This window comes from Procambarus clarkii, chromosome 35 (assembly GCF_040958095.1).
Source record: "Procambarus clarkii isolate CNS0578487 chromosome 35, FALCON_Pclarkii_2.0, whole genome shotgun sequence".
Lineage (NCBI taxonomy): Eukaryota > Metazoa > Arthropoda > Malacostraca > Decapoda > Cambaridae > Procambarus > Procambarus clarkii.
The window spans coordinates 32,034,921-32,047,532 of record NC_091184.1 but is presented as its reverse complement, the minus strand read 5'-3'; the positions used below and the strand labels follow the sequence as shown (position 1 = coordinate 32,047,532).

The window sequence follows — 12,612 nt, the reverse complement described above, 5'->3', positions numbered from 1 at the left end:
ACCCTCCTATATTACCGCTCCCACACCCTCCTATATTACCGTCCCACACCCATCCTATATTACCGCTCCACACCCCTCCTATATTACCTGCTCACACCCCTCCTATATTACCGTCCCACACCCTCCTATATTACCGCTCCCACACCCTCCTATATTACCGTCTCCACACCCCTCCTATATTACCGCTCCACACCCTCCTATATTACCGTTCCCACACCCTCCTATATTACCGCTCCCACACCCTCCTATATTACCGTCCCACACCCTCCTATATTACCTGCTCCACACCCTCCTAATTACCGTCCCACACCCTCCTATATTACTGCTCCCACACCCTCCTATATTACCGTCCCCACACCCTCCTATATTACTGCTCCACACCCTCCTATATTACTGCTCCACACCCTCCTATATTACCGCCCCACACCCTCCTATATTACTGCTCCCACACCCTCCTATATTACCGTCCCACACCCTCCTATATTACTGCTCCCACACCCTCCTATATTACCGTCCCACACCCTCCTATATTACCGTCCCACACCCTCCATATTACCGTCCCACACCCTCCTATATTATGCTCCACACCCTCCTATATTACCGTCCCACACCCTCCTATATTACCGTCCCACACCCTCCTATATTACTGCTCCACACCCTCCTATATTACCGTCCCACACCCTCCTATATTACCGTCCCACACCCTCCTATATTACTGCTCCACACCCTCCTATATTACCGCTCCACACCCTCCTATATTACTGCTCCACACCCTCCTATATTACCGTCCCACACCCTCCTATATTACTGCTCCACACCCTCCTATATTACCGTCCCACACCCTCCTATATTACCGTCCCACACCCTCCATATTACCGTCCCACGCCCTCCTATATTACCGTCCCACACCCTCCTATATTACCGTCCCACACCCTCCTATATTACCGTCCCACACCCTCCTATATACCGTCCCACACCCTCCTATATTACCGTCCCACACCTCCTATATTACCGTCCCACACCCTCCTATATTACCGTCCCACACCCTCCTATATTACCGTCCCACACCCTCCTATATTACCGTCAAACACCCTCCTATATTACTGCCCCACACCCTCCTATATTACTGCCCCACACCCTCCTATATTACCGTCCCACACCCTCCTATATTACCGTCCCACACCCTCCTATATTACTGTTCCACACCCTCCTATATTACCGTCCCACACCCTCCTATATTACCGTCCCACACCCTCCTATATTACCGTCCCACACCCTCCTATATTACCGTCCCACACCCTCCTATATTACTGCCCCACACCCTCCTATATTACCGTCCCACACCCTCCTATATTACTGTTCCACACCCTCCTATATTACCGTCCCACACCCTCCTATATTACCGTCCCACACCCTCCTATATTACCGTCCCACACCCTCCTATATTACCGTCCTACACCCTCCTATATTACCGCTCCCACACCCTCCTATATTACCGTCCCACACCCTCCTATATTACCGTCCCACACCCTCCTATATTACCGTCCTACACCCTCCTATATTACCGTCCCACACCCTCCTATATTACCGTCCCACACCCTCCTATATTACCGTCCCACACCCTCCTATATTACCGTCCCACACCCTCCTATATTACCGTCCCACACCCTCCTATATTACCGTCCCACACCCTCCTATATTACCGTCCCACACCCTCCTATATTACCGTCCCACACCCTCCTATATTACCGTCCTACACCCTCCTATATTACCGCTCCACACCCTCCTATATTACCGTCCCACACCCTCCTATATTACCGTCCCACACCCTCCTATATTACCGTCCTACACCCCTCCTATATTACCGTCCCACACCCTCCTATATTACCGTCCCACACCCTCCTATATTACCGTCCCACACCCTCCTATATTACCGTCCCACACCCTCCTATATTACCGTCCCACACCCCTCCTATATTACCGTCCCACACCCTCCTATATTACCGTCCCACACCCTCCTATATTACCGTCCTACACCCTCCCTATATTACCGTCCCACACCCTCCTATATTACCGTCCCACACCCTCCTATATTACCGTCCCACACCCTCCTATATACCGTCCTACACCCTCCTATATTACCGTCCCACACCCTCCTATATTACCGTCCCACACCCTCCTATATTACCGTCCCACACCCTCCTATATTACCGTCCCACACCCTCCTATATTACCGTCCCCACACCCTCCTATATTACCGTCCCACACCCTCCTATATTACTGCCCCACACCCTCCTATATTACCGTCCCACACCCTCCTATATTACCGTCCCACACCCTCCTATATTACTGCCCCACACCCTCCTATATTACCGTCCTACACCCTCCTATATTACCGTCCCACACCCTCCTATATTACCGTCCCACACCCTCCTATATTACCGTCCCACACCCTCCTATATTACCGTCCCACACCCTCCTATATTACCGTCCCACACCCTCCTATATTACCGTCCCACACCCTCCTATATTACCGTCCCACACCCTCCTATATTACCGTCCCACACCCTCCTATATTACCGTCACCTATATTTCTTGTTGTGTGTACTTTTAAAGACCAAATAACTAAACAAACAAACAAACAAAACAATATGAAATGAAAACAAACAAATTAAAACTCACAAGAAGAAAACAATTCAAAGAAAAGCAAAAATATAAAGTGAAAGTTATACCTGAAAAACACATTTGTCGTTTGTTGTTGTTGTTGTTTGTTTGTTTGTTTGTTTGTTGGGCTGACTTCCCTCCCCCCCCTCCCATTGGCAGCACCTTCCAAGGTGATCCCCAGCGTGACCAGGTAGCTCATTAATGACAGGAAATGCATGTCCATGGGATAGTGGGGATGAAGAGAAGGGGTTTACGGAGAGAGAGAGAGAGGAGAGAGAGAGAGAGGAGAGAGAGAGAGAGAGAGAGGAGAGAGAGAGAGAGAGAGAGAGAGAGAGAGAGAGAGAGATGAGAGAGAGAGAGAGAGAGAGAGAGATAGAGAGAGAGATAGAGAGAGAGAAAGAGAGAGAGAGAGAGAGGACGAGAGAAGGGATACTGTCAGGGTGTGTGTGTATGGGGGCCTACACCCCCCAAACCCCCCCCCCCTCCCCCGTGGGCCTACTGGAAATGCAACATTTGGCCTACTGGTCATTGCAAGATATGCAGGCGTACTGTTGCTGGTCTGGACCACTATAAACACCCACTGGTCCAATGACATCTACATTTAATTTATTTAATAAATCTATTATACACAGAAATGACAATAGCGCGATGCATCAAATGAACATCGTAGCTCAGTCGATTAAGGCAACGTCTGGGATGCTCTCGGACGCAGGTTCGAATCCTTCGTCACGACCCTTGTGGATTTGTTCATTAAAAAATCTACTTTGATCGGGGTTGTCAAAGTAGACTCTTGCTTTGACCTTAGAGTGCACCTTGTGTACTAGTTCTTTGGCCTTAGAGTGCACCTTGTGTACTAGTTCTTTGACCTTAGAGTGCACCTTGTGTACTAGTTCATTGACCTTAGCGTGCACCTTGTGTACTAGTTCTTTGACCTTAGAGTGCACCTTGTGTACTAGTTCTTTGACCTTAGAGTGCACCTTGTGTACTAGTTCTTTGACCTTAGCGTGCACCTTGTGTACTAGTTCTTTGACCTTAGAGTGCTCCTTGTGTACTAGTTCTTTGGCCTTAGAGTGCTCCTTGTGTACTAGTTCTTTGACCTTAGAGTGCACCTTGTGTACTAGTTCTTTGACCTTAGAGTGCACCTTGTGTACTAGTTCTTTGACCTTAGAGTGCACCTTGTGTACTAGTTCTTTGACCTTAGAGTGCACCTTGTGTACTAGTTCTTTGACCTTAGAGTGCACCTTGTGTACTAGTTCTTTGACCTTAGAGTGCTCCTTGTGTACTAGTTCTTTGACCTTAGAGTGCACCTTGTGTACTAGTTCATTGACCTTAGAGTGCACCTTGTGTACTAGTTCATTTTGAGTACTAGTACCTCAGGTACTCAAGTACTTTTGAGTACTTGAGTACCTCAGCTCCAGCTGAGGTAGGATACTTCCCTGCCTCTTAACAGCCACAACCTTCAGTCTCGCCACCATCATAACTAGGTTAATAACTAGCCACAACTCTTCACCACAACCACCGCTCTCCCAGACCGCTACACTCCCCACCACAACCCCTTAATCACCACTATACCTATCTTCACCATCGACCCAATCCCACCACCAACCTTCTCCGTCAACCATCCACCACTATCCATCTTCGCCTCCACCCATTTCCACCACTCACCACCCCATCAACACCCATCTCCACAGACTGGCAAACTGCACCTTGTGCAGTTAGAAACTACTGAGAGTTGCAACAAGATTAAGAAAAAGATAAAGAGGCTTCGATCTCACAACGTAAGAGAACGGGAGATAAAGAAGGTGGACAAGAGCAGGAAGTAAGAACACAGGTGGAAGCTGGAAACGCAAATTAGTCGAAGAAAATGTACGGATATACTCCCACCGACCGGGAGCCGGTCGGCCGAGCGGACAGCACACTGGACTTGTGATCGTGCGATCCCGGGCGCCGGCGAGAAACAATGGGCAGAGTTTCTTTCACCCTATGCCCCTGTTACCTAGCAGTAAAATAGGTGCCTGGGTGTTAGCCAGCTGTCACGGGCTGCTTCCTGGGGGTGGAGGCCTGGTCGAGGACCGGGCCGCGGGGACAGTAAAGCCCCGAAATCATCTCAAGATAACCTCAAGATAACCCTACTGTTACATGCTGTTATGACAGCCTCTTTCAAAGCTTGATACCTGGTTGATGGGGTTCTGGGAGTTCTTCTACTCCCCAAGCCCGGCCCGAGGCCAGGCATGACTTGTGAGAGTTTGATCCACCAGGCTGTTGCTTGGAGCTGGGGAATTTGCTGACCTGGAGATCGTGAAGAGAGCCTTTATTGCTAGAATCCACTCAGTAAAACATCTAAGCTATTTGGACCGACTGAAATGCCTAAATCTGTATTCTCTTGAGCGCAGGCGGGAGAGATACATAATATTTTACACGTGGATAATAGTAGAGGGGCTGGTCCCAAACCTGCACACAGAAATAACAGCACATGAGACCAGGAGGCATGGCAGGATGTGCAGAATACCCCCGTTGAAGAGCAGAGGTGCAACAGGTACTCTGAGAGAGAACTATTAACATCAGGGGCCCGAGACTGTTCAACACGCTTCCACTACACATAAGGGGCATAACTGGCCGACCCCTCACCGTGTTCAAGAGAGAACTATCAACATCAGGGGCCCGAGACTGTTCAACACGCTTCCACTACACATAAGGGGCATAACTGGCCGACCCCTCACCGTGTTCAAGAGAGAACTATCAACATCAGGGGCCCGAGACTGTTCAACACGCTTCCACTACACATAAGGGGCATAACTGGCCGACCCCTCACCGTGTTCAAGAGAGAACTTGACAAGGACCTCCAAAGGATACCTGATCAACCAGGCTGTGATTCATACGTCAGGCTGTGAGCAACCACGTCCTACAGCCTGGTTGACCAATCCAGCAAAGAAGAGACCTGGGGATAACCGGGCCGCGTGAACATTGAGCCCCGAAATCATCGCAAGGTAAGATAACCCTGTACGGGTGGTCGACACGTGGAATGCACTGAAGGTCGTGGAAGCTAATTCCAGCCACAAATTTAATGTCAGATTCCACACAGAGTTTAACCGACAGGAAAGTTAAATTAAAACTCTATCTAATATAACAAGATTACTTGAGGAGCTGAACCTCATTCCCCAGTAGTCATTGTTAGGATAGTTCCACGCACCACCACCAACCACCACCAACCACCACCACCACCACCAACCACCACCAACCACCACCACCACCAACCACCACCAACCACCTCCAACCACCACCAACCACCAACCACCACCACCACCACCATCAACCACCACCAACCACCACCACCACCACCACCACCACCAACCACCTCCAACCACCACCAACCACCAACCACCACCAACCACCACCACCACCAACCACCATCAACCACCAACCACCACCAACCACCACCAACCACCACCAACCACCACCACCACCACCAACCACCTCCAACCACCACCAACCACCAACCACCACCAACCACCACCAACCACCTCCAACCACCACCAACCACCAACCACCACCAACCACCAACCACCACCAACCACCTCCAACCACCACCAACCACCAACCACCACCACCACCACCAACCACCACCAACCACCACCAACCACCAACCACCAACCACCACCACCACCACCAACCACCACCAACCACCACCAACCACCAACCACCACCACCACCACCAACCACCACCATCTTCGACCGTCTCTTCGTGGAGTCCAACTCCCTAAGATCTGTTTGCCATCTTGTCTGTCTGTCCCTGTGTGTTTGTCTGCGTCAGTTTCTGTCTCTCTGTCTCTGTGTTTTCTCTCGCTGGTGGCCCGCTCTTACCTGTTTTGCCTGCATGCTTGTCTGTCTGTCTGTGTGGTCGTGTTGGTGTGTGTGTGTGTGTGTGTGTGTGTGTGTGTGTGTATGTGTGTCTGTGTGTGTGTGTGTGTGTGTGTGTATGTGTGTGTGTGTGTGTGTGTGTCTGTGTGTGTGTGTGTGTGTCTGTGTGTGTGGTGTGTGTGTGTGTGTGTGTGTGTGTGTGTGTATGTGTGTGTGTGTGTGTGTGTGTGTGTACGACCCTCCATCTCCACAAGCTGTCCTCCCTACCCTCCCCCCCTCCCCAGGACCGAGATTCAGCTCCTGGTCTCCGCCTGTATAGCTGCAGGTCAACATATATAATCACTATATATCCCCTAATCATTTCCTGACCTTTAGCGAGCCCCTTGCTGCTGTTTAGTTAGGCTGTAACGTGTATATTTTCTATGTATTCTATGCCTGTTTTTTTAATTTCTATGCCTGATCAACCAGGCTGTGATTCGTACGTCAGGCTGAGAGCAGCCGCGTTCAACAGGCTTGTTGACCAGTGCAGCAACCAGGAGGCCTGGTCGACGACCGGGCCGCGGGGACGCTAAGCCCCGGAAGCACCTCAAGGTAATCTCAAGGTAAGGTATTCTAACAATCTGAATAGCAGGGATGTTTCTGCGTGGGCCCCAAGCCTCTGGCTGGCCCACTAAGTGTTATTATTCTCTCTAGAATCATATATTACCTGGTTGATGGGGTTCTGGGAGTTCTTCTACTCCCCAAGCCCGGCCCGAGGCCCCAGGCTTGACTTGTGAGAGTTTGGTCCACCAGGCTGTTGCTTGGAGCGGCCCGCAGGCCCACATACCCACCACAGCCCGGTTGGTCCGGCACTCCTTGGAGGAATAAATCTAGTTTCCTCTTGAAGATGTCCACGGTTGTTCCGGCAGTGGTGAAGGCACTGAGACATTGGTTCAGATGTGTTGTCTAGTGGCTATTGTCTGTGTCTCATGTCTCGTGAATGGGTAATATGTTTGCTGTCTTCAAACTTTCTAGCAGCTCTCATCTTCTTTAAGCGACGAAATTGAAGATTTCTGCAAGAGTTTTAGCAAATACTAGCAACATCTTATTTATATTTCTGGGTTGGTGGTCTCTTCTGTCAACCCCGAAGAGGGAGCCGGTCGGCCGAGCGGACAGCACGCTAGACTTGTGATCCTGTGGTCCTGGGTTCGATCCCAGGCGCCGGCGAAAAACAATGGGCAGAGTTTCTTTCACCCTATGCCCCTGTTACCTAGCAGTAAAATAGGTACCTGGGTGTTAGTCAGCTGTCACGGGCTGCTTCCTGGGGGTGGAGGGCTGGTCGAGGACCGGGCCGCGGGGACACTAAAAAGCCCCGAAATCATCTCAAGATAACCTCAAGATAACCCCTCTCTTTCCTGGTACGTCCCGGGCTCTAGTTCGAGCACCTACAACCCTGCGTAGAGAATGTTGCATGTTTCATTGTCAGTTTCTGTGTAACCTCTACCCCCTCTTAGCCTATTCAGCCTGGTATATTAGTCACTCCTGGTATATCAGCATATTACTCCTGGTATTAGTATATAAGTCTGGTATAATTATTCACTCACACAAAATCTTTTTCCGTATGTGACTGTATCTCTCAGTCAGTACTCACCTAATTGTGCTTGCGGGGGTTGAGCTTTGTCTCTTTGGTCCCGCCTTGACTCAGTGGGAGTCCGTCTCTGAACCACCTTCCTCCCTCCTTTAAGATGCTCGTGATTGGAGTGGAAATGTCTCATGAGCTTCTCAGTGCGAATACTTACACACTGGAGAACATTTCTCACTTTCCCTGAACGTGTGGAGGCGAGCAACACATTGTGTACCTGGTCAGCCCGTCCTCCAAACAAACTCCCCAAGTCCATTCCATCCACCCGCCAAACCCCCACCCCCCCTGTTTATGAATGAAAAACGGTTTACACACTTCACAACTGATGACGTTCGAACACTTTCGGAACAAGTGCTTCACTGACGACTTTTGTTCGAACCACAACGCTGTAAATGCTTCACCCACGTACTACAAATACAAATAATCGCCAACAGAACCTAAACACCTAACCTAACCATTGCCTAAATGTGTACAATATGGTAATATAAAATAATATTAAATTTATATTTGAGAAAATTACTGTTTTGAATGAACAGCATGTTAAAATTCCTGAATTTTGAGTCTTTGGGGTCGACCGCTGGATGGAATGGACTTGGTCTGAGGACGGCTTGAAGTGTTACTAAACTCTTGAGGGACGAGCAGTGGTGCCTGGTGTGGGGGGGGGGGTTGCATGACTATAGGGGGGGGGGTTGCCCCACCACATGATTTATGGCTTAATTGTTGACTGCCACCCCCCCTCCCTCCCCCCCTACACCCACACACCTGCCCGCCCCCTCCACCCACACACCTGCCTGCTCCCTCCCACCTACACCCACACACCTGCCTGCCCCCCTCTCCCCTACACCCACACACCTGCCTGCCCCCTCCCACCCCTACACCCACACACCTGCCCGCCCCCTCCCCCCCTACACCCACACACCTGCCCGCCCCCTCCCCCCCTACACCCACACACCTGCCTGCCCCCTCAACCCTACACCCACACACCTGCCCGCTCCCTCCCCCCTACACACACACACCTGCCCGCCCCCTCCCCCCTACACCCACACACCTGCCTGCCCCCTCCCCCCCTACACCCACACACACCTGCCTGCCCCCTCCCCCCCTACACCTACACACCTCTCATCTCGGACAATATGAAGCATTTTAAACGTCAAAATCCCCAAACGGACACTATACGATGTAGTATAAATCCCAACAATTCACAACCATGCTTCCCCATGCGCTTCCGTCGTGACAACTCTAGGCGAGAGAGTGAGAGAGAGAGAGAGAGAGAGAGAGTGAGAGAGAGAGAGAGAGAGAGAGAGAGAGAGAGAGAGAGGCTACACACAAGAGAAGCCTGGCATGTGTACAGAGAGTAATGGATGAGTGTTAGCAGAGCTCCGAGGCTGCACCAGGCGGTAGGACATGCAGGGAGGGGGGGGGGGGGCTCATGGGGTGATGGGAAAGGGGGGGGATGGAGGAATGAGAGGTGAGGGGATGAAAGGTGCAAGAAGGGGAAGAAGAAGAAGAAGGAGGAGGAGGATGGAGAGGGGGTAAATCCTGTGTACTCAAAGGTTACATATTTTCTCTTAACCTCCTTCTCCCCCCCTCCCCAACTCCCCCTTTTATCCCCTCTCCTTCTCCTCCTCCTCCTCCTCCTCCAATTTCATATTTCTTTCCCAATCTCTCCATTCGTCATCTCTCATTCATCAGTCTCCTTCAATATCTCCCACACTCCCTCTCTCTCACCTTTCTCATTTCTTTCTCTCTTTCCCTTTGTTTTTAACATCGTCCCTTTTCAATCCTTCTCCTTCCCACTCTTTCTCTCTTTCTCAAAAAATATAAAAAAAAAACATTATTATTATTATTATTATTATTATAGACATCTTTATTTACAATATTAATGAAAGTTTTTGCCTAATCTGAGTAGTTCAATTAGGTCTCATGAGAATGATATATATATATATATATATATATATATATATATATATATATATATATATATATATATATATATATATATATATATATATATAGGGGATATCTGTTATTCCAGATTATTCTGGAATAACAGTGGAACCTTTCAGGAGAGAAGTGGACAAATTTATTCTGGAGTTTTCCTGATCAGCTTGGCTGTGATGAGTCTGGCCCCAGGCCGGACTCGGGGAGTAGAAGAACTCCTGAAACCCTGTCCAGGTATGTTCCAGGTATGTGTGGGCCTTCGGATTACCCACAAACAGCCTCACGAAGCAAGCCAGAGCTCAAGCCACTGGAGTAGCAGGACTCTAGAAACCTTCAACAGGTAAGTTCCAAGCCTGAACAGCGGGGGCAACCACGCCGTTACGATAAATTCCTGCACGGCATTTACAGTGTCGTTGGCTCATAAACAAGATGGTTGGCCGCTGAATTAACGAGCATTTGGTCATTGTTTATGCGGATTGGCTGAATTCTCTCTAATCCAACTGCCAAATCTCATTTATGAATCAAGAACAGCTTACACTTCACTCAAACATGAATACATTCTAAATCCTCTTGAAGGGTGTTTACATTCGTCCAGTGTTCGAATCCCGCAATTCTAAATACTTTCCCCTAAGTGCTACAGATGTAACTTAGTGCCAACAGAACCTAGACACTGAGCCCAAACTGATTCTAGGTCTAACTGTAAAAATATATTCCTGTATTAATTGATATTCGAGGAAAAGCAGTGATGGATTATACAGTACGATCGCGGTTCATCTCCTGTACCGTGGTCCGGCTTCTGTACCACGGTCCATCTCCTGTACCGCGGTCCACCTCCAGTACCGTGGTTCGTCTCCTGTACCGCGGTCCACCTCCAGTACCGTGGTTCGTCTCCTGTACCGTGGTCCATCTCCTGTACCGCGGTCCATCTCCTGTACCGTGGTCCGTCTCCTGTACCGCGGTCCATCTCCTGTACCGTGGTCCGTCTCCTGTACCGCGGTCCACCTCCAGTACCGTGGTTCGTCTCCTGTACCGTGGTCCATCTCCTGTACCGCGGTCCGTCTCCTGTACCGCGGTCCACCACCAGTACCGCGGTCCACCACCAGTACCGCGGTCCACCACCAGTACCGCGGTCCACCACCAGTACCACGGTCCACCACCAGTACCGCGGTCCACCACCAGTACCACGGTCCACCACCAGTACCACGGTCCACCACCAGTACCACGGTCCACCACCAGTACCGCGGTCCACCACCAGTACCACGGTCCACCACCAGTACCGCGGTCCACCACCAGTACCACGGTCCACCACCAGTACCACGGTCCACCACCAGTACCGCGGTCCACCACCAGTACCACGGTCCACCACCAGTACCGCGGTCCACCACCAGTACCACGGTCCACCACCAGTACCGCGGTCCACCACCAGTACCGCGGTCCACCACCAGTACCACGGTCCACCACCAGTACCGCGGTCCACCACCAGTACCGCGGTCCACCACCAGTACCGCGGTCCACCACCAGTACCACGGTCCACCACCAGTACCACGGTCCACCACCAGTACCGCGGTCCACCACCAGTACCGCGGTCCACCACCAGTACCACGGTCCACCACCAGTACCACGATCCACCACCAGTACCACGGTCCACCACCAGTACCACGGTCCACCACCAGTACCACGATCCACCAGTACCACGGTCCACCACCAGTACCGCGGTCCACCACCAGTACCACGATCCACCAGTACCACGGTCCACCACCAGTACCACGGTCCACCACCAGTACCACGATCCACCACCAGTACCACGGTCCACCACCAGTACCGCGGTCCACCACCAGTACCGCGGTCCACCACCAGTACCGCGGTCCACCACCAGTACCACGGTCCACCACCAGTACCACGGTCCACCACCAGTACCACGGTCCACCACCAGTACCACGGTCCACCACCAGTACCACGATCCACCAGTACCACGGTCCACCACCAGTACCGCGGTCCACCACCAGTACCACGATCCACCAGTACCACGGTCCACCACCAGTACCACGGTCCACCACCAGTACCACGGTCCACCACCAGTACCACGATCCACCAGTACCACGGTCCACCACCAGTACCGCGGTCCACCACCAGTACCACGATCCACCAGTACCACGGTCCACCACCAGTACCACGGTCCACCACCAGTACCACGATCCACCACCAGTACCACGGTCCACCACCAGTACCGCGGTCCACCACCAGTACCGCGGTCCACCACCAGTACCGCGGTCCACCACCAGTACCACGGTCCACCACCAGTACCACGGTCCACCACCAGTACCACGGTCCACCACCAGTACCACGATCCACCACCAGTACCGCGGTCCACCACCAGTACCACGGTCCACCACCAGTACCACGGTCCACCACCAGTACCACGGTCCACCACCAGTACCGCGGTCCACCACCAGTACCGCGGTCCACCACCAGTACCACGATCCACCAGTACCGCGGTCCACCACCAGTACCGCGGTCCACCACCAGTA

General features: G+C 51.5%; 1 protein-coding gene across 1 annotated transcript in view; it reads right to left on the bottom strand.

Annotated features, from left to right (window-relative positions):
• The window catches only part of LOC138371176 (protein dachsous-like), a 129,372-nt gene that overhangs the window by 37,030 nt on the left and 79,730 nt on the right, over positions 1-12,612 (bottom strand). Inside the window, exon 3 of the mRNA XM_069336012.1 lies at positions 3,428-3,992. Coding sequence (XP_069192113.1) covers positions 3,428-3,992 — 565 coding nt within the window. The remainder of the gene's footprint in view (positions 1-3,427; positions 3,993-12,612) is intronic.